This window comes from Callithrix jacchus, chromosome 4 (assembly GCF_049354715.1).
Source record: "Callithrix jacchus isolate 240 chromosome 4, calJac240_pri, whole genome shotgun sequence".
NCBI lineage: Eukaryota > Metazoa > Chordata > Mammalia > Primates > Cebidae > Callithrix > Callithrix jacchus.
In genome coordinates this window covers 53,938,883-53,966,422 of record NC_133505.1, presented here as the reverse complement: position 1 = coordinate 53,966,422, position 27,540 = coordinate 53,938,883, and the positions used below count along the sequence as shown (strand labels likewise).

Sequence of the window (27,540 nt, the reverse complement as noted above, 5' to 3'; positions counted from 1 at the left end):
AGTAAAAACCACATATTCTTCTTTCAGATCCTACCTAATACATAGTATGGTGCTGAGAAAACAAATGCTTCAAAAAATGTTGCTAAGCAGATGAATTACTACCAAAGTCTCAAGCAGGCAAACACGACAGGCATAGAAATGTTATATGAACAGTATCCAAAAGTCCAATGTAGACTATATGCAAAATATCACTTTGCATTTTCCACACCGAGGTTCTAAGGGACGAGTTTTCTACATTTCCCTGAATTTCTCCCCTCACACTAAAATTGATCCAATATTCATCACTAAGTTTTAATTTCACTAATTAGGAAAATATACCACATATGGAACACATGCAGTGGATCACGCTGATGGAGAAGAAACCAGCAAAACGAGATTGTAAAATCAATTTTAGATAATGAAATGCCCAGCAAACTCCATCCTTTTGCAAAAGAGAGGGAAAAGGCCTCAACCATCCAGTCTAAATATTTGTTTTCTGTGTTGTAATGAATTGTACTTTTCCACTGCATGCTCACAAATTCTGAAAGAACCAGATGATCCTAAGGCTGAGAAAGTATGTTATGCTGAAGGAAAAAGAGAGAGAGAGAGAAAAAAAAACTTGGCAATTTTCAGAAAATTCAGCCATTCCTTAAACCCACCCAAATTTCAAGGATATTGTTGGAAGAATATATTTCCTTTTGTAAAGGGAAAGAGGGTAGGCAGTAGATGTGTGAGTGTGTATGCATACAGGGAGGGAGAGTAAGGGAAGGAAGGAGCCAAAGATGGAGGGGGAGAGAAAGGGAGGAAAAATGAGAGAGATCTTCCTGCTAGGCCTTGATTAAGAACTTTTTAAATCCTAGGAAGGGTGGATAGTCTTTGAAACCAGATCCGCTGCAGGAAGGAGGCCAGCACCCAGGACACCGTGTCTTTCAGAAGGGGCCACCCACGGTGCCGTGGCGGTCATATGACTGCCCTGTCACATCCTGAAGCCATTTCCAGCCCATGCACACGTCTGTGCTCCCATTTAGAGAGGATGGGATATATTGGGAACACATATGGAAACACTTTCAGAGAATCAGTTTCCATGAAATTCATAATGAGCCAAGTGGCTTCAGATGTGGTTGCGTTCCTCCGATTAGCCAGCAAAAAAAAAAAAAGGAAAAAAGGAGGAAAAAGGGGACAAATCCACCCTTTCAGACCTTATTTCAGTTTCAGAAAAATTAAAAACCACTAATGACTTATGGCTACCAAAACATGGAGCCACAATTAGGAGAGGAGGAACTAGGAAAACGAGGGAGAGAGGTTTAAAAGCGATAGCCTTTCCCTCCTAAAAATAACAGCTTCAATATCGTTAATCTTATCTTAAATCCGAGAGAGGCTTTCCTGCGATGGTATCTGCCTAGAGTGGCATAATTAATTTTCTGACATCAGGCAGAAGGTTGTGCGCATGTGCAAATGAGAGGGTGGGAGAAGGTGGCGGGGAGACGTCAAGCGAGGCAGAGGCTGCAAGACCAGCTCTTATTTGATAACATATGTGGTCAATTAAAATTATTTTAAAAATTGCAAACTAAATGATAAATTGTTCCTAAGTAAATCTTTCAAAAAAAACAGCCTGAATTCAGACGGAATAGCCTGGTATTTTCCTGTAGCCTGCACTAGTGGTAACTTGGGCTATATTAAAAGCAGAAATTTATGAACTGGTTGAGATGTTATATATTAGACACCAAAGCCTAGTTGATAGGAAGGCATGAAATACAAGAAGTGGACAAATGGAGAAGGGTTTTAAAGAGGGACATTTAACTGATATTAGTAAGTTAAAACATTATATTAAAACAAAAAGACATATTATAAAATAAAATTCACATACGTTCTCAGATAAAACAAGAGACTTGAAAATATTCTCCTTAGGGGACTTGGGGTTATTTTGGGTTTTGCCAGATCAGGGAGAGCAGGGGCAATGAAGGAGCCCTTGAGTTTTCTCTGCCCTTTGAGGTGCTCTGCCGGAAAAATCTACGCAGTGTTTCTTTCAGGCTTGGTAGCAAGCCTAAAGCCCTGGTGCAGGAATGTTCTGACTTGATGCTGCTTGATGATGGGCTGGGAACCAGAACTGCCTATTGCTTAATAGATGAGTTAGCTGGTTTTCCCTAACCATATGAATCCTTGAAGTGATGGAATAGCCACAGCAGCCCATGGTGTTAGCAAAAATTGACTAAGAGGAAAGAGTGGCTAACCAAACCACTGAGCTGCCACAGCTCAGAAGCAGCACTCCCACTGCCGTTTTGTCACGAAATCCTCTGTGAGGTAGCAATGTCACTGACTGTACTTTATGAATGGCAAACTTAAGCTCAAAGACCATCTGTAACTTCATCGAAGTTACAGATCAGTACATGGTGGCCCAAGACCTGGCCCCAGACTCTTGAGGGCTCTGCCACCACTATCTCCCCTAAGGTGCAGGCATTCGGGGTTATTTTCACGTGAATTCTAGCAGCCTGGCCACGGCTACCTGGAGGGCGATGATGAAAAGCCTTCTGACCAATTATCACTGACAGCTCTGGGGATGGAGATGAGTGGGAGGTGGAATGGGAGGCAGATGTGTCCGCTTATTTGCCATGCTTGATCCAGCCCCAGAATTCTGATACTGTATTTACCACTGGTGTTCTGAATGATATGAAGCAAATCATGTTTGATATTAGTTAGGTAACCTCATTGCATGAGACTCCTGTAAGCAGGAATGGGTAACAGTACACAACAAACAGTAAACATCTCCATCCTAAAAGGGCCATTCCTCCTTACCCATACTATTTGAACTAGTAGAGCCAGAAAAGAAGAAACCCGAAATGATTGGGTCTCCAAGGTAGAAAATACATAAATTGAGAAGCAAAATCCTGAAATTCCTGATTAACCCCACACACTCAGCTCCAGGTCCAGCCAAACTCATCCATAAAAAAAACCGAAACTGAGAAGAGAGATGCTAGTTGAGGTAGGAAGACCATGAAATGAATAATCACCACCAAGTCCACTGTTTTCAGATAGAGTTTGAAGAGTTGTCCTACTCTGCTTCTTAAAGTAAGACTCAAGCTGCTCCTCTAAATGTAAAACCAACTTAATCTAAAACTACACCCGTAACAGAGACCAACGCTGGTCCAGGAGAGGTGGCTGGGGACAGAAAGAGTCCACTCCAGGCAGCCACTGCTTCCAAGGCCGAATCATACAAAACTTGAAAAGCTGGGGGCATTATTTTTTCAAATACAATTTCCCAAAATAGATCTCAAAAGGCTTGGTGCCCAGGTGTGGTCAAACAACCCTGAGGCCATCCTGGACCTTAAAGCATGTGGCTCAAATTACCCAATGCCCCTAGATCTGGGACTTGAACCAAGTGCTACTCAATCTATAATTCAGCTCCAAAAGATACAGCAATCCATGTTAATCTAGGATCAAAGCCACAGGCTTTAGTCTCAAACCGTATCCTGAGGCCCTCTGCTTATTTTTGCCCTCTCTCCCTCTACAGTCAGATGCAGCCACTTACCTGTGCCCCCATGGAGGCCTCGGCTGACCATGCCCTGGGAGGGGTTCCTGCCCCTGGAGGAAATACATAAGGGGCTTCCGGGTTGTGACAGAAGCTGGCTTTATATTCAGGGTCCACTTTGTGTGTTGCATCTTCTGCTCAGGTGGTTTATCTGACTTCCTGAATCTTGTTTGACTTTCTGGTTCCTTGGGATTTCCTTGTTCATGTCTGCCTATCTGTTCTGTGACTTCACATCAGGCTTTTTCACTCGTGTGTGTGCGTGTTTCTAGATCTCTGTGTTAAGTGCACACAAACATTTGCAAGAGCAACAGTCTTGTCCCAACTTACCTTTCCCGTCTTGTCTCTCATTTTACTTCTCGTGAACTCTACAATCCAATCAAACTGGACTCTTTTCCATCTTCTGAGCTACCCTGCTTTTTCCCACCTTCCTGCCTGGGTTTACATTAACCTCATAGCCCTTAGTAGGCCCCCTAGCCGCGACCCTATCTCAGCTCCTTAAAATTCTAAGCAGCCTTTAAAATCGACCTCACAGTCCCCCTCTGCTGTGAAGCTTCTTCACATATTCTTGCTTTAGCCCACAGTAACCTCCCCTTCCTCTCTGCAGGCAATTAGTTCTTCATTTGTATCCTTCTTGTAAGAGCACTGGGGGAGCAACAATCACGCCATCACCTCTACTAGCCTTTTAAAAAATTTTAAATTTTATTTTAAGTTCAAGGGTACATGTGCAGGTTTGTTATACTGGTAAACTTGTGATGCGGGGGGGTTGTTGTACAGATTATTTCATTGCCCAGGTATTAGGCCTAGTACCCATGAGCTGTTTTTCCTGATCCTCTCACTCCTACCAGCCATCACCATCCAATAGGCCCCAGTGTGTGCCGTTCCCCTCTTTGTGTCTGTGTGCTCTCATTATTCAGCTCCCACGTGTAAGTGAGAACATGCAGCAGTATTTGGTTTTCTGTTCCTGCATTAGTTTGCTAAGGATAATGGCCTCCAGCTCCATCCCTCTTCCTGCAAAGTCTCATTCTTTTCATGACTGCATTCAACTAGCCTTTAAAGTGCTTAAAAATGGGAATGCTGTCCTATTTATCTTTAAACACACCATTGCCCCTCTTAGAGTTACATACAAAAAGCATTTAAATGTGTGTCTAAGGGGGAAGTGATGGCAATAGCAGATTTGACCTAAGTCCTTGCTCTCACTGCAATTTGTGTGTGTCATCTGCCTTCCGCCTGTGCATCTTCAACCAACTGCCTTTCCTACCTGCTCTACCTGTGTTTACCTGAAAGGGTTCAGGTTAGTTGCAGAGACACAGCTCTGCCCTGGCCACCAGTTAGTTCTGCGGGGCATCTCTCGCTCTCTCTCCCCTGTTCCCTGGCTTGCCCCCTTTATCCTATGAACAAAAACTGTTTCTGATTTTTTCAGTCCCAACAAACCATCAGGTCCCACATCAACCTAATTCTCATAATGAAATGATGAGGTGACATCTCAGATTTTGCTTTTTGAGGTTTCACTGTTTTTACAAACATTTGGTTTTACCTTCACAAAGAACCTGAGAGGTAGGAAGGATAGGTACCGATTGATAAGGAAGCTTCACCAGAGAAAGAAGGCACCATCTCGAGGACATAGCTTATTAGTGCAGAGCTGAAATAAACATGTTGAGTTTCCAATTTGTGTTCTTTTTGCCCCCCAATATAGTTGCCTCATTAGCATCTACTATTTTTCATCCAAATAGAAGTCTCAACAGGAGAGCTGGGCATGGTGGCTCACGCCTGTAATTCCAGCACTTTGGGAGGTGGAGGCAGGCAGATCACTTGAGGCCAGGAGTTCGAGACCAGCCTGGCCAATTTGGTGAAACCCCATGTCTACTAAAAATCCAAAACTTAGCTAAGCATGTTGACGCACACCTGTAGTCCCAGCTATTCCAGAGGCCGAGGCATGAGAATCACTTGAACCTGGGAAGTGAAATGGGGAGGTTGCAGTGAACTGAGGTGGCGCCACTGCACTCCAGCCTGGCTGACAGAGCAAGACTGTGTCTCAAAAAGAAAAAAAGTCGTCTCAACAGGGGAAAGGATGGTATTTCTTTAAAAACAGGGCACATTTCAATTGATATTTTGAAAGCCTTGACTGGTATGCCTTCTCACATTGGATGTTTATATCCAGTGACATCAGGAACCAAACTACTACCTTTATTTTACTGACTTTGCAAAGAATTTCTTTCTCTTTGTTGCTAGGATTTAGCCTAAAACCATGTCCAAGAGTCTCTGCTATCCTGACACAATGCTTCTTATGTAACTTCCGAATCCAAATGTAGCGTTGTAGTAACTCGTTCCTCTGACAGTCTCAGCGTTTTTTCCACTCAAGCCCTGCACACAGAATTAACTCAAAACTTCTGCAAGAAAAACGTCCCTTTTAGAGTTTGATTTGGCATCAGTTTCAAAGAGCTGTCTGTATATTTTAGAATATGTAGAATTTTCCTTTGATTGAAAACTCTCTTTTAACAATGGACAAGAGATGATTTCTCTTCTGAGTGATTCAAACAAAAACAAACACATCTTAGTTACATAGAGCCTTGTTCTCAAAGTGGTCTCTCTCTGAAAGAAATCAAACCCTACAGATTGTTAAGCATTTGGCAAAAGCCTTCAAACAGCCAAAGCCAAATAGCGAAATTTTCCTTGTTGCAGGAGATAAACAAATACTAGAGCAAATTTTTTAAAGCATAGATCCTCCTTTCACTTTCCACTCTGCTCGATAACATTCCCCTCTCAACACACACACCCACCCCTTTAGAGGGGTTTCATCTTCAATGTTTATTCCCGGTGCTATAGTAATAAACTCGCCACAAATGGACATTTTCAACATCTGTTTGTGGCTGTTCCCAGACGTCTTGTATTTCTTTGGGACATGAAGCCCTCTGTCTCCCAAGTGTAAACAGACACACCTAATTATGTATTAAGGTGTCTGAGAGGAGCTACTTGTTTTGATGACCATAAAAAAAAAGAGGAGGAGGGGCAGGCTGCTTAGCTGGCTGTGGGATGTGGGAGAAATACACAGTAGTCCAGTAGTAGCTCCTCAAACAGTGGAAGTTCTCTGCCTGCCAAGGACAAGATCCAAATCCTATTTTTCTCAGCCTGAGAATAGTGTCCACTGAGTCCACTCCAGATGTGGACCGAAACAGTCAGTGACTGGTCAGGAGAGACAGTGCTGCCACAGGTAGGGGGCACATCTATTTAATCCTCTCATGAGGACTTAGTTTTCGGGTGAAAAGAGGAAAGGCACAGAGGAGGAAGAGGTCACTTAGGATTCATTTTTTTTCTTCTTCTTCTTCAGGTCACAATGGGCATGTATAGCAATGGTAATAAAATGTCAGTAGCCTATGAGAAATGTAACAGAATAAAACAATTCTAGCATGTTGGACTCGCAACTGGAGGTGTAGGTTCTGGTCATAGTGCTGTCCCTGGTGGTCACGATGGACTCCCTGTCCCTGCCTGACCCACACGTTCCTCATCAGTAAATGAGGGATGGGACAAAATCATCTCGTGGCTTTCCCAGCTCTAAAATTCTTATCCTGCTACATACATACTGGACAAGTCTGAGAATTCCAAAAAGACCTTCACAAATTCTACTAGAAATACTATTCCTGTAAAGAATGGTCCCCATTCATTAAAAAGCAGTATTAGCTTTCAAAATGAGGTAATAAATCTATACATTCAATGTGCAAAAAAAAAAAAAAAATCCAGGTTTTCTATGTACAAAATGTCAGTTCAAAAATGTAGGATCTTTTCTAAAAATTAAAAAAAAAAACACACAAAAAACGTAATTGTTAACAACAATTCCCAACACAGGCCAAAAGAAAATGGTAACACTACTAGCTTTTGAAGACAGTCTTTCATCCTTAAAGTTAGCATTAAAGGAGGTTAAAACTAACTTCTGGCTCACATACACAATGGAAGATATCAAGTAAGCTATTTCTCTCTTTTTCTCTTCTAGATTCTTTAAGAAAATTGTTTTGATCTGAATTATCTAAAGTTAAAATAAATGATTTTTTTAATCAACCTTTCCAGCTCTCGCAGGGTGGAATGTACTGTTGGGCATAATTTAAGTAGCTTTAAATTTCCTTACCCCACATATAAAAACATATTTTGAGGACTTTTTGGGGGTCGGGGACAGAGTCTCCCTCTGTCTACAGGCGGGAGTGCAGTGGCATGATTTCAGCTCACTGCAACCTCTGCCTCCTGGGTTCAAGCGATTCCCCTGCCTCCGCCTCCTGAGTAGCTGGGACTACAGGCACGCGCCACCACACCCAGCTTATTTTTGTCATTTTAGTAGAGACAGGGTTTCACCATGTTAGCCGGGATGGTCTCAATCTTTTGACCTCATGATCCACCCACCTCGGCTTCCCAAAGTGCTGGGATTAGAGGTGTGAGCCACCGCACCCAGCCTATTTTGAGGTTTTAAGATTTCACTAATGTATACATTTTTAATTTCTAGAATAAAATTTATGTTTACAAAATTGGGAGATAGATTGTGCCACTGTTATTTCTGATTAGGGATTTGATCCATTTTACTGTATTTTGAGTCCTCTGATCTGCATCAAACATGAATTTTGGCTACTTAGTAAGGATTAATGGTGTTATCCAGGTATGGCCTGGAAAGACCAGCGATATTAATATTCCTCTTAGGATGATACCCACCAGGCCTTTGTAGCAAAGTGTGATTCTGATATGGAGACTTCTCCAGTGACGCAGAGTAGAGAAAAGCACATTATGTGGAGCTAAAAGACCTGGAGTTGAGTTTTCACCCTCCCTCCCTTTCACTTGATGGCCCTGAACAAATCTCTGAATGTCTCTGAGCTCTAATTTCCTACTGGCAAACTACTGAGTATAATAGTATTGATACTCCAATGCATTGTGACGATTAAATGAAATAATGTCTGTGAAAGTGCTTTCTAGAAATGTAAAGCACTATCTAAGTATTATTCAAACTAAGTTTTGCCACACATTTATTTTTACTCTCACTTTTGGACTCAGTTGCTAAATTTCTTCCCATTTTCCTCCGCACTTAATTTGTCTTAGGTTCTAATATGATGTTCTTTATCTGTGAGCTTTAAGTAATTTCTGCCATCAGAAGAGACCTACTACAGAGGACCCGACTGTCCCGATTCTTTTTACTTCTCTCACTCTCTGGAGTTCCTGAAGGAGAGAGTAGTAGAAGAGTTCAAGGTGCCCTCCAAAGATGCCTCCTCCTTCCTGGAGGAGTCTTCAGCTTGTTTGTACATATTCTGTTGCACCTGCCTGAGTCTCCACTTCTCTTGGATGACCAGCAGCATCCTCTGGAGACAGCAGCTTGATAGGCTGCCAGAGTCCATTTACCATCTAACTGCACTGGGCCATGGGCCTCTTTATATGTAATATGATACTGTGGGGGAATGCAGCAATCCTAACTCACAGAGTGTACTTGTACCAATCCCTTTGTTGTCCCGTTTCCCTCAGTGTTAACCTGTTTGTTACATTTGTTGGACTTACTTGTGATGTTTTTAGATAACTCAAGGGATTTACCTCTAATTCACCTTCTATACAACCTAGAGTGGTACTGCTTATTTGATTGTAATAAACTTTTACAAAGATTGTTTTCAAACTTCTAACTAGACGTTGTATCATTTGCAGTTTGAGATGTAACCTTTTTATTAAAATGGTGGTAGGAAGACCCCTGGGAGGGATTCACTTTGGTGAAATCGTTTTTTTTTTTCCCTTAGGTACCAGGGAATGTGGTAAAGTACAGGAAGAGGCAACTTAGCCATCTGCAGAAGCTGTGGCTTTGCAAGTCCAAAGCTGACACCTCACATACTAGCTTGCAAAGTCTGCAAATAGGCTGAAAGATTACCACATCTCCAGTTCTCTAGTTTTAAGGCACTTAACTAAATGTCTAGTTACCTATCTCCTAACCCACCTGTGTGAGGATTTTCAATATTGTATCACAGTGGTGTTGTAGTGAAAAAGATCAGTACCAACACCTTAAGACTGGAGGGGCGGGGCATGAGTATAAGCAAGTCCAGCCACTCATCTGAAGAGGAGGGGAATTCATTATACAGGTGTATTGTCAGGACTCAGACCTCTTGGCTCATGGAGAGAAAGCACGCCTCTTTCCAATAAAGTACCCTGCCAATTTTATTCTTTTATAAAGTTACTGTTTTTTTTCCAGTGGCTGTTATCTGCTGCTTCTCACTCTAGTGAGAAAATTCACATTACATTTTTTCACCTCCATTCTCTTTTACTGTACTCTTCTAAATGAAAAAGCCAGGGAGAAAAGTTAAAAACTAGGTTTGACAGCCAGAAAAACAGCCAACCCATCATCCGAAGCTCCAGTCTATGAAGATTTCGGAGCTCTGAGTATGTTTCTGGATTCCTCATGCTGACACCCTTTGAATTGTATCTTCTTTTGAGTCCTTGAGCTTCCAAATCTCAAAACAAATCCATCAAATACATTTTAAATAGCTTTGGTCACTGAGAAATGTGCTCTCCAGGTCCTGATTTTACTACTCTCCTTTCCTTTAAAACAAACTAACAAATGGCTGTAATGGTTTTAAGTACACACACCTCTGCACTTCGGGATTCCAGGAAGAAAAGAGAGCTGTGTCCACGGAGAAATGGAATTGCATTACATTTTCAACAGGAAATGTCAGAAAAACTGCTCATCTCTGCATGAGATCTTGAAGCTAATTTCCAAAACCCCAATTTTAGAGTTTCATGAGGAAGAATCTCCTTTTAGGGCATGGTTGAAGGATCTGAGAAAGGAGTGATAGCTTACTACAACTGTGACGCCAACAGGCTTACCTGTTCAAACCCTTCTCGTTTAAGCTTGGCTTGTGGTTACGAGATTCTGCTCAGAACACGTTCCTCGTCTTTGATCAATTCAAGTTCCTTGCTATTTAAGGTAAGCCCCAATTTCTCAGTCCTCTGAGGCAGGTGTTCTGGGTACTGACTCCACAGGGAGGACAAGTGCTGGTGTCTCACCTGGATTGACTTTTCTCAATGGCTGGATATTAGCTCACCAACCTGAAGGAACTGCTAGCCCCTTGCCCAGGTGCTTCCTCACCTCAGAGTTGTTGCCACACACTCCCCAGTGTGATCATTCAATGATTGCCTGCAAAGCTAGCCTGGGCACACCTGCATGCATGATGGTTTCCATTGAAGTACATCGTTTATTTATTTATTTATTTATTTTTTGAGATGGAGTCTCGCTCTGTCATCCAGGCTGGAGTGCAGCAGCACAAGCCAGGCTCACTGCAACCTCTGCCTTCCAGGTTCATGCCATTCTCCTGCCTTAGCCTCCTGAGTAGCTGGGATTACAGGTGCATGTGCCATCATGCCCGACTAATTTTTGTATGTTTAGTAGAGACAGGGTTTCGCTATGTTGGCCAGGCTGGTCTCAAACTCCTGACCTCAAATGATCCACCTGCCTCAGCCTCCCACAGTGCTGGGATTACAGGCTTGAGCCACCACACCCAACCTGAAGTGCATCTTAAAAGCAGGGGAAGGAACTGGTGTGTATAAAGGATATAGAAGATAACATTTTGAGGATGAGAAGAATGTTAATATAGATCAGCTGCATCCCCATTCAAATCTCATCTTGCATTGTAGCTCTCATAATCCCCATATGGCATGGGAGGGACCTGGTGGGAGTTAACTGAATCATGGGGGCAGTTCTTTTCCATACTGTTCTCGTGGTAGTGAATAAGTCTCATGAGATTTGACGGTTTTATAAAGAAGTGTTCCCCTGCCCCTTGCACATGTTCTCTTGCCTGCCACCAGGTAAGATGTGTTTTTCTCCTCTGTTGCCTTCTGCCATGATTGTGAGGCTTCCCCAGCCATGTGGGAACTGTGAGTCCATTAAACCTACCTTTCTTTATAAATTACCCAGTTCTTGGGTATGTCTTTATTAGCAATATGAGAACAGACTAATACAAGCATATAATGTTGTTTCAGTCCTCAAAATTCATCTCATCATTGTACATCATTGCACTAAAATCTGGGTTTGCACAGTGCCAAGGAAAGAGAGCTATTGGAAATCAGCAGATTAACAAAATGTGACTACTGAAAATTAATAATTTTCAGCCAAACAAAACATTTCAGCTCTCAAAATGGATTTCTGGCCTGAAATTTCCAGGTTGGTAGTTCTGTATTCATTTAATAAATCAAGTAACTCCTAAATTACCAATTCACTTAGGGTGTATAAATAGCGTCTAAACATTAATTAAAGGTGTATAAGTATAATATTATTCCTTTTAAAGTAAACTAACAATTGGGAGAAAACATTACTAAAGCATTTTGATGATACCAGCAAAATGCTCTCTCTCAACCAGTGTCCCTATCCCCACCACTTACAGGCAAGCCCAAGTCACTGCCCTTTCACTAGGGTGACTGCCACAGCCTCCTAAACATGCTCTTCCCTCCTCCCTAGCCCTCTTACAATTCTCCACTCAACAGCCAGAGTGACCTTTGAAAAACAAAAATCGGTGTATATAAGACCCTGCTTAAAATCTGCCAAATGGCTTAGCGCTGCACGTAACAGCAAATCCAAACCTCTGATCTTGACCTGTAATGGCCTTGCATAACTTGGACCCAGCCTATCTCTCTAACTTCATGTCATCTACACACTCCAGCCACTGAGCATTCTTCTCAAACACTCACAGTCTTCCCACCTCTGGGCCCTTGCACTAGCTTTTCCCGCTGCCTAGAATGCCCTCCCTTCCTCCTGATCTTCACAGCGCTAACTCTTTCTTGTAAGTTAGACCTCAACTGAAATACTGACTCCTCATCGCATCACCCTATTTTACTTTTTCCATAGTACATACCCCTAGATAATATTTTATTATTTTAAATTGCCCACCCTTTGGTAATGATAGCTAACATTTATTGTGTGTCAGGCATTATTCTACGGGGTTTACATATATTAACTATCCTTTAGTCCTGATAACAACCTATTATAGCAAGTATTATTATTATTATCATCATATGGTCATTTAACTGATGCAAAAATTGAGGTACAAACAAGCCGAGTTGCCTCCCCAAAGGCGCAAGGCTAGTGAGTGAAGAAGCCTGAATTTAGACCTGGCTTCAAAGACTGTTTAGTCACTGTGCCATATGCCAGTAGAAAAAGTTCCACGAGCCTTTCTGTCTTGTTCATCAGAGTATCTCCAGTGGGTAGAATAGCGCTCAATAAATGAGTACATTTTATGTTGGCAACAACTTGTATTAATAAATATTTTTATCATGCAGTCATAAAACACTATGACAGCAATGTTTCATTAAGAGAAACTCGTTATGATTCAAATCATATTTCCTTTAAATAGATCTAACTTGTTTAATAGAGAAAGCCTGTTCCTGTGATCACATGTATTCTATTATTAACAGAATTCATCTGTTTTAGTAACCCTTAGCTGTTAAGGTTCTCATTTCTCCAGTAAGATAAATTACCACTTATAAATGTACCATTCTCAGGTAAAGAGGGTTAACAGATAAATTACATAAAACCACACAAGGGTATGAGAGATGTCAATAAAATTCCTTAATTTTACATTAAATCTGGGATTTCAAAAACTGTCTACGGATTCTGACACACATGCACATATATAAGGCTTCACCTTAAAGATAGGTTCAGCTGTGGTCAGGTATCAAGATCTAAATGTTCTTTTGGCCTTAAATAACCTGATCTTAGGTTGCTTCTCAGCAGAATCTCTTAATTGAAACAAAACTTTTCCTGACATCTGTCATAGTTGCTCCTGTTAATTTTGTTCTTCAATCAAATGCTATAGTAGCCTTCAGTGCTACTATTGATGGTGGTATTTTGTTTTCTTTCCTTTCTTTTGGAGACAGTCTTACTCTGTCACCCAGGCTGGGGTGCAGTAGCGCAATCACAGCTCACTGCAGCCTCAGCCTCCCTGGCTCAAGCAATCCTCCCCCTCAGTCTCCCAAGTAGCTGGGACTACAGGCATGCACCACCACCCCGGCTAATTTTTATATTTTCTCTGTGGGTTTCACCATGTTGCTGAGGCTGGTCTCCAACTCCTGGGCTCAAGCAAACTGCCTCAGCCTCCCAAAGTGCTAGGATTACAGGCGTGGGCCACTGCACCCAGCAGTTATTTAGTTTTCTTATGTGATAATTACTAAATCTCTCCTGTAAGAAAATCTACCCTCTTTCAGGCCTTAGTTTAGAATCACAGACATCAAAAGCTCTATGATGTACCTTGGGGAAAAACTAGCCCAACTAATGCAGTTCACACTTCAGGAAACTAAGACCTACAGAAGTTAGTGACCTGCTCAAGAACTTAGAGGCACATCCAAATTTAAATGATAGGCTCCTCCATTCCCAGCCAAATCCTATTTCTAATACATTGTCAGCGATGCTATGAATGTTTAATCACCACTCTACATGCTTGAGTCATGGAAGAAATGTTTTCCTGATAAACCAAATCCATTCAACACAATTTTATTGAGCAACTGCTGTTTTATCAGCGTTTAACTCAATTCTTCTTTGGGAGGCAAGACCCAAATCAAAAGTTTCAACCACCTGCTGGATTAAAAGGGATTATATGAGGTTTTATTAACTCTTCAAAAAGTATCTGCAGCACCTGCCAACTTCTAAAGTCAGAGAATAAATTTAACTTTCTTTGTTAACTGCCCTGGGGGCCAAATTCTTTCCTTTTTAGACTCTTTTAGGTCCGTTCTCTACCATATATATACACATATATATGAATTTTTTTTTTTGAGAAGAGTTTCACTCTGTCACCCAGGCTGGAGTGCAATGGCACAATCTTAGCTCACTGCAACCTCTGCCTCCCGGGTTCAAGCAATTTTCCTGTATCAGCCTCCCGAGTTGCTGGGACTACAGGTGCACACCACCACACCTGGCTAATTTTTGTATTTTTTGTAGAGATGGGGTTTCACCATGTTGGCCACGCTGGTCTCAAACTCCTGACCTCATGATCTGCCCACCTCGGCCTCCCAAAATGCTGGGATTACAGGCATGAGCCACCATGCTCTATAACTTTAGAAGCCACACTGAGAATGTACTGTTTTCCTAAGGTGTAGTTTGGGAGCTTACAAGTTTGTTTTCTTTACTGATGAGTACCACAACGCCTTTATCAGACTTTTCCAAACCTGTTTTTATTTCTTTGTAGATTTTATTTAGAAAGGGTTCTTCTTAATTATGTATGGATTTATTGTCACCACATCAATGGGTTTATTTATTGATTCTTTGTGAATCACTGCTCTCCTTGGCACAGGTCAGGGTGTGTTTGTAACCATCATTATATGTGTTATTTTTATTCCATTAACTATAGCACTATTACTAATTACCACAGAGAACTGGAATGGTGACCATTTTGGATAGAGCATGAGACGGTGATAAGCTTTAGATACAAAAGCACCGGGCTTCTCCTAGTCTCTCACGCTTGGCTGCATAAGCATGAGAGACTAGTTATGGGTTGGTCACTTAAGGCCGCAGTCTCTCTGGAAAATACATGACATGTTTCTGCTTAAAAAATCCTTTGGGATATTTAGGAACAATGTTGTCTGGGCAGCACTTTATTTTTATTTACATTACTTTAATGGATTTGAAATTCACTAATTTATTGAGTCATATAAAAAAATGTAGACAGTATAGTCAAATGGGGTCCTAGATTTGCCTCAGACCAAGTTACTTAAATTCAGACCCAGTTCCATAAAATATGTCTTCCTGTTTGCATTTCAGGAACACAAAAAAGAAGTCTGAAATGACTCTGAACTATTTGAAACCAAGTGTTGTCCACAAATGACTTTGAACAATTCAAATTAAAGTGCTCTCTTTTGCATTTTATCATATAGGATGTTTCCATTAGAAAAAAAGCTTTTTATTTGTTTACTTATCTCTTTTCTAAGTAACTGTTCTACATATTCCCTTGTAACTATTTCTGCATATTCACAAACCTAAGAGCCAATTTAAAATAATCATGCAGGCTGGGCACAGTGGCTCACGCCTGTAATCCCAGCACTTTGGGAGGCTAAGATGGGCAGATCATGAAGTCAGGAGTTCAAGACCAGACTGGCCAAGATGGTGAAACCCTGTCTCTACTAAAAATACAAAAATTAGCCAGGCACGGTGGCAGACGCCTGTAATCTCATCTACTTGGGAGGCTGAGGCAGGAGAATTGCTTGAACCTGGAGATGGAGGTTGCAGTAAGCTGAGATCACACCACTGCACACCAGCCTGGGCAACAAGAGCAAAACTCCATCTCAAAAAATACTAATAATTTTTTTAAAAGTAATGATAATAATGCAGTTCCTCTTTCCCTTTTCTACCAACAGTGATCAGTTAATGTTTTCTGAGAAATCAATGCTCAATGAAGTTAGCAAATATTAAGACATAGGGATGTCAGTGGTCCTATTTTTCCTGAAAAAAGTATTAGCTTGGCTGATATTTATTAATATTATGAATAATAGGCCTGTCAAAGCTATGTATATGTATATTCATTCTAAATGTAATGAACAGGTGAGTTCATGCATATGGGGATGTATATGCTAAAGCAGTGCTAACTATGTTGTTTTATGTTATCAGAGATGCTGGCATATTCCATAACACATTGCATGGTGAGACCATATTTGCATTTATACAACATGAACTTAAATGGGAATTGTCTTGGTCTCCTATAGAATCCCACTTTTAGATCTATTAGCCAGTTTCTAATAATAGTCACAGCATAAGAACCCTAAAGCATGCGGCACCAACTACTGGGTGGACTTTTCTACTGAATGCTAGTACTTCCCATGACATTACCCATGCAGGGCAACAGAGCAGGAGTTAGAGATAGAAGGGGATTAGAAGACCAGGCCCTGGGCCAATGGGAGTCTTCAATCTAGCAAGAGCTCTGGAGAGATAGCAAAGGATTAGAAGACTAGGCCCCTGACTTAGGAGAGCTTTCAGTCTAGCTGGGAAAAGACAAAATCCTCCATATCCTTGTCACATCTTAAGAAACATGAAGCCACACACATCAAACATATGTTATTTTTAAAAGCTGAAAATGTAATTGTTGAAGTGATTCAGAGTGGAAATATAATCTGAGCTGAATGGGATTGATTTTTTTTTTTTAATTTCCTAAAGTAGATAGCTTTAAGTTGGTTATGGATGTGAATCATTATACTAAAGCAAAGGGACAAAATAGGTCTCCTTTCCTAAAACCCTGAGCATTCTTTGCATATTTTTGGCATCTACATGCGCTGGTACCATAATGTAACCATCACATTTTACTTTATGTTATATCCTAAATGAGACTGAAAGCTTCTTGAAGGCAGAGACTATGTCTTCTATTTCCTTTTTACTCCTCACCTGTGTAAGCACATTTTAAGTATATGCCAAATATTTGTTGAGCTGACTTGAATCAAAGAAAAGCATTCCAAACAGGAAGGAATGTTAGGGGCTATTAATATATCGGATGACATTATTAAAATCTAAAATGTTCCAGACAGGCAGAAATTATTACCTGAATCAAATAAGGTAAAACCTAACAGGGATAACTGTAAAATATCATATTTGGATCTACAGAAAAAAAAAAAAAAACAGGTCTAAAAGTGAATAATTGGAGAAATGCAGCTTGACAAAAGTGGCAAATAGAAGACAGTGTAATATGGTCACCAAAAGAACAAAGGCCACTTTAGCCTACGCTACCAAAGGCTGAGAAGAGAGGAGTTTGCTTCTGGGAATGAGGCATTAAGATGGATGAACTGTGTCAGAGACCACTGACCAGATCAGTAGGATGACCTGCAACCATACTACACAGAAAGGGTTTAAAAAACAGGTGGAAGTGGGACATACAGAGAAAAAAATTCAGCCTGAAGAAGATAAGACTTTGAGAAATGATAGTTGTCAAAATCCTATCCTTTGCTTTATTCTAGAGGAACAGCTGTGCTTCAGTTTACAGCTTAGTTAATATAATTTCTATCATTTTCTCAGAAAAGAGCTTTGACACTTTATTATACGATGGCTATAATTAATGTCAGACTCTAAAGTAGAAATCAAAAATTCTATTTGATCATTTTTCAAGCTGGACCTAAAATATGTTTTGGCATTGTTACTAACTGTTAGCAGCAAGTTCTGGAAACAGATACAGTCTTGATATGTGTTCTAAATATGAAACACATTGCAAAAAGACTTGGAGATAAAAATATATACTGCTTATGCACACTCTTACTGAGCTATTTCCTGTCCTTATCAGCAATGAAAGTTTCTCTTGTTTTGCCCTTTCTTTGTTGTTCCAGGTGAACAAAACCTTTTTTCTTCCTCCCTTTTTTCTCCTACATCTCTTCCTCTTTTTTTTTCTATTTTCTTTCCCACTAATACTTGTTTCATTAAACATTCCTAAGGGCCTACTATGTGCCAAAAACTTTGCAAAGTTATAAGGATTCAAGAATATGCAAAACATAGCCACTGCCCTTAAGAAGCTTATAAAAAAAGAATGGCATGCAATTAAATTTTTATGCTAAAGGAAGATACGGGCTGGGTGCGGTGGCCCACACCTGTAATCCCGGCACGTTAGGAGCAGAGGTAGGTGGATCACCTGAGGTCAGGAGTTGGAGAATAGCCTGGCCAACATGGAGAAATCCCGTCTCTATTAAAACTACAAAAATTAGCTGGGTGTGGTGTTGAAGCGCACGCCTGTAATCCCAGCTACTCGGGAGGCTGAGGCAGGAGAATCGTGTGAACCCGGGAGGCAGAGGCTGCAGTGAGTCAAGATCATAGACTGCACTCCACCCTGGGCGACAGAGTAAGACTCTACCTCAAACAGAAAAGAAAGAAAGAAAGAAAAGAAAGAGGAAGATATGCATCTATTAGAGGGTGTGTCCGAAGTCCTGAAATGACATACAAATAGGTGTAGATGAGCGAGCGATTCCCTTTGAAGAAAGTGGTGGTTGGGAAAGGGATCCTCAAGAGGGAGCAACAGGCTCCTGCCCACCAGTGCAAAGAAATGGGCTGACATGGAAGTGAGAAATAGCACAGAAAACTTAAGGAATGCCAGGCATTTTGTAAGAGAAGAGGTCCCCCTTTACCTGGGAGATCTTTTCAAATATTTTGGGAGAGTCAAATATTTTGGAGGCAGCTAAGCAGTCACATAACTGGATTGTTATTTTTAACTAGGTATGCTCTGTATTTTAATTGGTATGCATGACCACCAGAAAGTAAGTGTTCAGGAATTTATCTATGGGCAAGATTAGGAAAAAAAAATTTAATTAAAAAATGCACCCAAGATGCTTTGGTGACAATTGCTGTGATAGAGAACATGCTTCTCCAAGAAGAAATGTGTGAAATGCTTTCTAATAAGAAATATCACTGACAAAGTCGGCAATAAAAGGAAAAGGGAAGATAGAATAGCATCCTCAGGTTCAGGTAGAGCACCCTTGATGATTTTAAAAATATAATAGCATATGGCCAGGCACGGTGGCTCATGTCTGTAATCCCAGCACTTTGGGAGGCCAAGGCAGGAGAATTACCTGAGGTCAGGAGTTTGAGACCAGTCTAGCCAACATAGTGAAACCCATCTCTACTAAAAATACAAAATAATTAGCTGGATGTGGTGGCAGGTGCCTGTAATCCCAGCTACTCGGGAGGGTAAGGCATGAGAATCACTTGAATCTGAGAGGCAGAGGTTGCAGTGAGCTGAGATCCTGCCATTGCACTCCACCCAGGCAACAAGAGTGAAACTCCATCTCAGAACATATATATATATATAATTGCGTCCTTCCAATGGAATGCAATTCAGGGGTAGAATGAAATGCACTACTAAGTCATGAAAAGACATGGAGTAACCTTAGATGCATATCACCAAGTGAAAGAAGCCAGTCTGTAAAAGCTACTTATTGTATGATTCCAACTATATGACACTGGAAAAGGCAAAACTATAAAGACAATCAAAAAAAAAAATCTGTCGTTGACAGGAGCTGAGGGAAAGAGAGATGAACAGGTGGTGAACAGGGGATCTTTAGGGTAATGAAGCTACTCCTTATGATTCTGTCATGGTGGATACATGACATTATGGTAAAACCCATAGAACTGCACAACACCAAGAGCGAGCCCCATGTAAACTATGGACTCTATTTCATAACAATATGTCAATATTGTTTCGTCAGTTACATCAAATATCACACATATGCAAAATGTAAATAATAAGAGAAAGAGGGAGGGTAGTGAGGGTAGAATATAATAAACTATACATTCTTCTCAATTTTTCTGTAAATTTAAAATTGCTCAAAAGAATAAAGTATTAATTTTAAGACATACATAAAAGTAATAATGTCACACACATTTCTACTCTTGAAGATAATGATGCGACCTACTTTTTCCACTAGCATTTATCTGGTAAGGGAAATTTTTCTTTACTAAAAGTCCTAAGAACCTCAAATCCCTAAACAGATAGCATCTTACTCCTTGCAGACCCTCTTGAGACACGTGATTCAGCAATTTCTAGTAATTCATTCACCCAGGACCACTGAGGCACAATAAATTAACTGTATCTGAGAATGATGCAAAGACGTTTTAGTGACAAAGAAATGAAGACTCAGGTGTCCTAAGTTAAATTTCCTCCCCTCTCTCCTCAGACCCCAGTGCACTGCAGAAGCCATTGTATCTATGGTTAGAAAATTAATCCTTTGGGTGAAATGAGTTTCATACACTCAAGTTTCCTTTGATGGAAAGGAGATTTCAGCAAATCTTTCAATAAAGTGTATAACCATGTGTTTGCCATCCCTGCAAAAGCATGATTCCTTTCATTACTAAATCTTTTCCCTATGTGTGGGTAATTGTACATGTGTCAGAAATAAATCCCCACAGAAACAACTGAGAAAAACCATGTATAAAATCATATTCAAACCATGTACACAGGTTTCATGCTGAGCTTTAGTATCTCAGTGTGCTACAAACAACAGTAATTAGTCATACAAGCAAGCTTAGTCAACTTTGTGAGCTGGACCAACTATCTCCAAATGATCTAGTAGGAATGAAAACCACTTCTTTGGGCCTCAGCAGCAGTAAATCAAAAACTAGAGTAAATGGAGGTCCAGGTAAGATTAGAACACCAGCTGCTTATGTCAAAAGATAGGTTATTTTTAGGGAAAGCAAGATGAATTTCAACTTATGGAATGCAAAAGTAATCCATTCAATCAGTGGCGATATAATGAAGAATACTGAACATTCAATTGTTGACACAGGGCTTGCCTTTGTTTAGGGTCCATTAAATTTAATAACTTCCCCCTCTGTGGCTTTAAACAGAGAACTTCTTCAAAATAAGAGCTACTCCTATTAAACTTAATTATTTGCCCGTGGCTGCTGTGGCAGAGTATGTCTACCAAACAGGTGGCTCTTAATAAAGGAATGGTTCTGTTGTAAAAAAGTAGATGCTCTAGTGTTTTATTATGGTTGCTTTAACTTTCTGGTTTATTAGTATTAATTGCTGAAGTTTTCCTTTTAACCTTTCTTAAGGCATTGCTCCCTCCTGTGAGTTAAGAGCTCCTCTGCTAAAATAAATGTTCACATATAATTGGCACATTACTGAAGCTGCTAGTTTCAAGAACCTGACTCAGGGGACTTGATAGAAACTTGGTTATATGGGACATTTTAAAATGAACTACATCAAGCACTACTGGCTTTGAATACTCCTAATAGAGCCTGAGTGATAAAATGGGGTTTTTCCACTGGCAATTTCTAGAGTTCACAGTAGTAAAAACATAATTTTTAATAATTTTATTATTAGACTAATGCTTATTCTCCTGACCTTTGGAATATTGTAGTTTAGCAACTGAGAGTCATAAAAATGGAGACATCTTCAATAGTTCTGTGCAGCTGAGTAAGTGAAAAGTGTTAATATTTACATATTTTGAAAGAAGAGATTCAAGACTATTTTCCTAAGCAGAAAAAATGAAATAATAACCTTCAGAAAGATTACAGGTCTTAACTCTGTCCTATATTAACAACAGCAGTAACAACAACAAATACCCACAAATGCAGAGAAAAATCTTCCACACAATCTATAGTGGCAAGGAGGCAAGGTGGCTCACCTCTGTAATCCAAGCACTTTAGGAGGCCAAGGCAAGAGGATCATTTGAGGCCAGGAGTTCAAGACCAGTCTGGGCAACATAGTGAGATTCTGTCCCTACAAAAAATATTAGCCTGGCAAGGTGGTGCATGCCTTTAGTCCCAGATACTCAGGAGGCTGAGATGGAGGAATTGCTTAAGCTTAGGAATTCAGGGCTGCAGTGAGCTATGCTCACACCACTGCATCCCACCCTAGACAACAGAGCAAGACCCTGTCTCTTAAAAAAAAATTTATAGTGACCTCTCCCAGAGTAAATGAGGCAGCCAACATCTGTGACTAAGGTGCATCTTACCTGTTCATCTTTAATTAACATACCCTAAGTCTCTAAGAAACCTCCAGAAAGCAACAGAAAGGTATAAATCCCTTCTACCTCATATATGCCAAAGAGTAGTACAGACATAGGTTAATCTAAGCTACTTCACTCAAATGAGTGGGATAGTGGAGGAGTTCCGTGTAGTGGAAAAAAAAACCTCTACAGGCTCTCTAGGAGACTCATACTCTGACCCACAAGTCAAACAACCAGCCTCAATAAACAGTTGTGCTTCTTTCTATATATAGCAGGATAATTGTATAAAATATATTTTGAAAGTCAGCAATTATTTATTTACATAGTATTTTGTAATGACTTCTAGAAATGTAATTATAATCTTTGTGCGAAGCCTCACAAGTGCTTTGAAGATCAAAACTGCCACGGGTGATAAGACTGCAATTTTAAAGACATGCAGTGGTTTGGGTCATGTAAGCCTTGCTGGTCCCTTCTTGCCTTGTCACACCTTGCCCTTCACTAGAATTAATGAGAAATAGTTGTGGCCACCTCTGTGTAGTGAGTAATCTTTTAGAACCATGTAGGATGAAGTGAGATAATGTGTAAAATCATGTGGGGTAGAAGTGCTACTTAAATACAGATTATTCTACAACGAGGCCCTACTTACCAAAGTAAGTGTGCTGGGGAAGAAGGTGGCTTTTGCACTGTGGCATCACCAGACTGGGTTCTCAGAGTAGTGCTTGACTTTGACAATTCAACTGAATAGGATTCAAACTTAGTACCATAATGTACACCTGTTAGTCAACTGCATGGCAATAACTTCTCATTCAGTTGTAAAACTATAAGTGCTCTTGTTCCACTACAGTATTTAAGGCTACCCAATGACAAGGAAGTATTTCCTTAATCATTGTATTGTGCCTCTGAACTTGAAGATATCTAGTATTGTATCTTTCTCTGCAGTAAAGTAAGGATTATAGGCAACCTACCTTTATCATTTTATTTTAGCTTATTTTGTTTATACCTTGCTTCCAAAAATGGTCTGAGGAAAACTAGAGGACTATCTAATATATCACTGTGATTACTGTCATTTATTAACTTCTAGAATTGTAGCCATGCTTGAAAATTACTCAGAAGAAAGGATGCTAATAAGATGAAATAGTGGCAGGTCTTTAGGTAGATTAAATCATGATCTTTCTTTGGAATGGTCTTTTAGGAGAAAATGGAATTTCTTTAGGAACAGTTCTTTCTGGAGGATCTTTCTGGTTGCTTTTATTCCTATGATCCCTAAGAATACAGCATTAGCATACCAAGTCAATTTAGGTGTAAATCAACACTTTCTATTGTCTGACATAATTGAATCGTTATTTTCTCTTAACACTTTATTGGCTTTTTTGTGAATGGTTCCCCATTGCTTTTTGCTCTATAAACATTTATTTTCAATCTATGGAATAATAATAATGGGAAACATTTGAGTACTTCTATGTGCTGGGTACTGCATTAAGTGCTTTGTGAATGCCCATATGGCATTTAGCTTATTTAAATATTTAGATAATCTAAGGGCTTTGTTTTAAATATGCTCTGTGGTGATTCATTTTGAAAAGGAAAGTCCCCTTTAAAAGTTTAGATTTTTATTTAATCTAACTTGACTCACTTAACAAGGCTTGCCTGCAAATTATATATGGATATACAATTTTTACAAAACAGTTTTAGCTTCATAATATCAGCTACAGTCTATTTGGTACATATCATGTGCCAGGCCTGTCCTAAGCACTTTATAGAAAGTACCTCATTTAATCCTCACGCCAACCCTGAAGATAAATATTATATGCCTGTTTTACAAATAATAAAACTGAATTTCAGAGAAGTAAGAAGTTGCCTGATATGTGTATGAGCGGGGATTCAAACCTGGGTCTGAACATCCAATCCTACTGTGAAGTGAGGAATTTTATTCTTTCTCACCCAAAATCACATAAGGATATTTGGTGTTTCTCTTTAGACATAAAGATGAAAATTGACAGATGCACATGAAAACATAAACTGTTCTGGAAAGCCTCTCAAAAAGAGCCCACAGGACTGCCTGCAGACAGGGACAGAGGTGAAAATTTTAGCTGTGCATGTTACGGGGAAATAGCATTATTTGGCACAGAGCAGTATGAAGACTAAAGGCACAGGAATGGACTCAATCCAAAGGGTTTATTTACTAAAGCACAAAAAAAAAAAAAAAAAAAAACCCAAATTTTAAAACCCTTGTATGCTTAAATCTCACATGTAGGAGCCTCTAGGTCATGGACTTAGACATTAGCTTTAGATGTTGAGGGAACTCCTAAGATATAAATTGTCTAACTGGGTACCTGGGAACCTATGAGACAGGCTTCCCCAAGAAGGCTCCCAGGACTGGTCCCGAGGGAAATTAGAAATGGTGCACACTCTGATGACATGGTCCCCGAGTCCACCAGGACATGCTTGGCTGTGTAGGCAGAGCCCCGCTGCCCAGAGCAAGGTCAGGTAAGTCAGTGCTCCTCCGGTTCCCGACAGTCCACGTCTAGTTGTTTCTTCCTGTTTCCCCACCTCCATGCTGACAAGAGGGATTTTCTGTTCTCTTTACTGTTTATACAGAACCTCCCACCCTGGCACCAGGTTACTTAACCAGTAACAACTGCAGAAACGTTAGGGGTAGGAGGAAAAAACTGGACTAAACTCAGTATAAACCAGTTTAAAGCAGGGGCTCACTCCTACCTTTGACCTAAGATTGACATATAGCTGGAAAACTAACCAGTTTCTGCTCCTGCCTCCTTCTCCGTGAAATGGAAAAGGTACTGTTTTGTGGAAATGTTTTAAGTAATCCTCAGTAAACTAACTTGAAATAATCTGGCTGTTTTCCATTACACATGTACATGATAAACAATGATGACTGACTTCTCGTTTAGGCAGCATTTTTCCAATGTTATTTTCAATGATTTTACTGGTGAACTCATAGGAATATACCTCGGTAGGAAAATGCTGTAGATAAGTGTCTCCAGTGCTACCACCACTCCCTGAGGTTTTTTTCTCCTAGGTACTGACAGAGAAAAAAATAGCAAAATCTACTCAGCCGCAGTGGGTTGGGCAGATGGAAGCACCAGGGGATCCCAAACAGAAGCAAGTTTGCATGAGTCTGTTCTGTCAAATTGTCCTTTTGGCCCTATGTAAAGCAAAACAGATTCTCAGTATGAAATAAGGAAGGAATAACCAGAACTAACTCAACACCATCAACACCGTGCCTTTAATCCCATATCAGCCTTTGTTATCCCCACTGTGCCTTACTCAACCTTTCGCGTATCATTAATTAATGTTTGCCTAAAGGCGACGGTAATTCCAGGCAAGGAAAATAACTAAATTCTATACACTATACAATTTCCCAATACATACTATGTGATTCATAAAAATGATAACAGCAGTCATAACGAAAAGTGGTAACATGGTTTTTCAAAAATCTTGCAGTTCTCCCTCCACCCCTCTTCTTTCCCTACTCACCCCCATGGGAGTCCATCTGCTGCAGAAAATATGAGGCACTAGGACCAGAGAGCCCTTTCCTGCTATTTGCTTGAGAAACAAAGCCTTCCCTCCTCCCAAGTTGAAAGAAATAAAGGAGTCTGAACTAATCAAAACCCGCAAGCCTGCTGGTGGAGCTTCAGCTTGTCAGTGATGCAACTCAGCGGAGAGAGTAACGGCTTCGAGCTTTGCGGAAAATGAGAGAGGGAGAGAAACAGAGACAGAAACACAAAGAGAAAGAAAGAAAGGCATTAACCTGGCCAGGAGTCAAACAGGTGCAGGGGCCCGAACGCTGAGAAGAGTATCTGGCAAACGTGGGATCCAATGGGGTGTGTGCCTCCATGGACATACATCTTTGAGGGGGGACAATGTTTCCAGTTCGTATGTCAGGATGGACCGAGAGGTTTATTTTCTTATGCACGGGACTCATACAGGCAGGTAAGGGCCTTTAACTTTTCTCTACTTGTCAGTTTGTAGTCTTCATGAATACTTTCTGGCTCTCTGTGATGAATTCGCCAGGATATAGGGGCAGCCAGGTCATTTATCACACACACTCCCACCATGGGCCACACATTTCTGGAGTGCCTTTGGAACAAAGAATTGTGAGTACTGGGCTGCCGGGCTGCCAGTGACAGCAGCATGCATTATGCTTCATGGAAAGGCTGTTTCCTTCTTGAGTTAGCTACTCAGAAGCCATGCATTGCCTTTTAAGACTCTTCCAGGCCTCACTGCACTTCAAAGGACTAGTTTCTGACCAAGATCCTAAGTTTGCAGGTGCTCTTTCTTGGAATTGACTAGCTTGGATTCCTGAGACTTATAAGCCTTTAGGAATGGAGGGCTGTGCCATCAATTTGGTTTATAGGCAGATGTTAGGAAAAGAAAGGAACATAAGCAGAGGAAGGCCTGGCATAAGACCCTCCGGAAAAGGCCCGAGTTATGAGACGGTGCCCACCAAATGGGATACAATTCATCAGGACACTAACTGGGTGGCATTAAAAGCCATCTTAAAAGTTGCCATCTCTGGCGGATTTTCAGTCTCTTGGCTTAAAATGTTTGAGTGTTTGATAACCCCGTAATTCAGAAGATTTAATTTGCCAGTTGTCATTCCCTTGCCCACATGGCTCTAATAGAGAGTTGCTGTGAGCATGGATGAGACAGGCTCAGCCCATCCCACTCCCCCCACCAACCCTTGCGCGGGGATGGATTTTTAGTTAAAGCACGGTCTTTACCTGAAATGCGCCTAGGCACATCGGTGATGGCGGGAAGCCCAGTGCCCCGTGTGGAAGACAGCGGGGTGGTAGAGTGGATGGACGGGGACGTCATCTGGCTCAGGTAGGAGGGGTAAGACTGGTCATAGGACCACGGCGGGGAAGACTGTGCCTGCCTGGGGTCTGGGAAAAAGAAGAAGAAAAATCTTTAATATAGCAACCATTGCAGACTTAGAAACATGCAACCCAAAACTTAGAAAGGAAAAGCAGAAAAAGAGAGAGAGGGGAAAAAATGGCCTATATATGTAAAACATATAAGGAATGGCTATTGATCTCTTATAACCCCATCCTTTCTGGCCTTGAAGAGTACAAAGCTTTCTAGACTTTAAGTCTCAATGAAAGCAACAAAATGGATGATGCATAAGGACTATTTGTCTCTCTCTTCTAAATATTTCTATTTGGAAAATCTAACAGTCATTTCGAAAACAATCTGCTTTGGTTATCTTTACAAAGTGGAATTATATTTATTTTCCATATTCTCTAAAATTCCTCCAGTGAACATGGATTACTTTTTTTTTAAGCTAGAATATTTTCTGAACAATTAACTTGGTTAAGGAATATGCAGACTGTGCATTTCGCTGCTGCATATCCAGCTACTTACTATCTTTCAGGCATGCTTTTTGGTTTTAAAGTGCACGATTCCATGATTTCATCTCAGGGCACTTTCTTTCCAGGCAGGTCAATGGAATGGCCCTTTCTAGCATGGGGTGAAGGGAATAAGGGCAGGAATGAGAATGTAGGGGCAGATGAACAGGAAGGAGGGGAATCAGTTATATTACTCTCAAGCTAAAACCAAACCAGAAAATAACCCTGAAGAAAAAGACAAAATTTAATTTCAAAGTCAACTACCATTAAGAA

At 40.6% G+C, this 27,540-nt stretch overlaps 1 protein-coding gene across 6 annotated transcripts in view; it reads right to left on the bottom strand.

Moving 5' to 3' along the window:
* The window catches only part of RUNX2 (RUNX family transcription factor 2), a 219,704-nt gene that overhangs the window by 11,299 nt on the left and 180,865 nt on the right, over positions 1-27,540 (bottom strand). For all 6 annotated transcript variants that reach the window (XM_078369317.1, XM_078369320.1, XM_078369318.1 and 3 more), the window contains one exon: positions 26,644-26,805. In XM_078369317.1, coding sequence (XP_078225443.1) covers positions 26,644-26,805 — 162 coding nt within the window. The remainder of the gene's footprint in view (positions 1-26,643; positions 26,806-27,540) is intronic.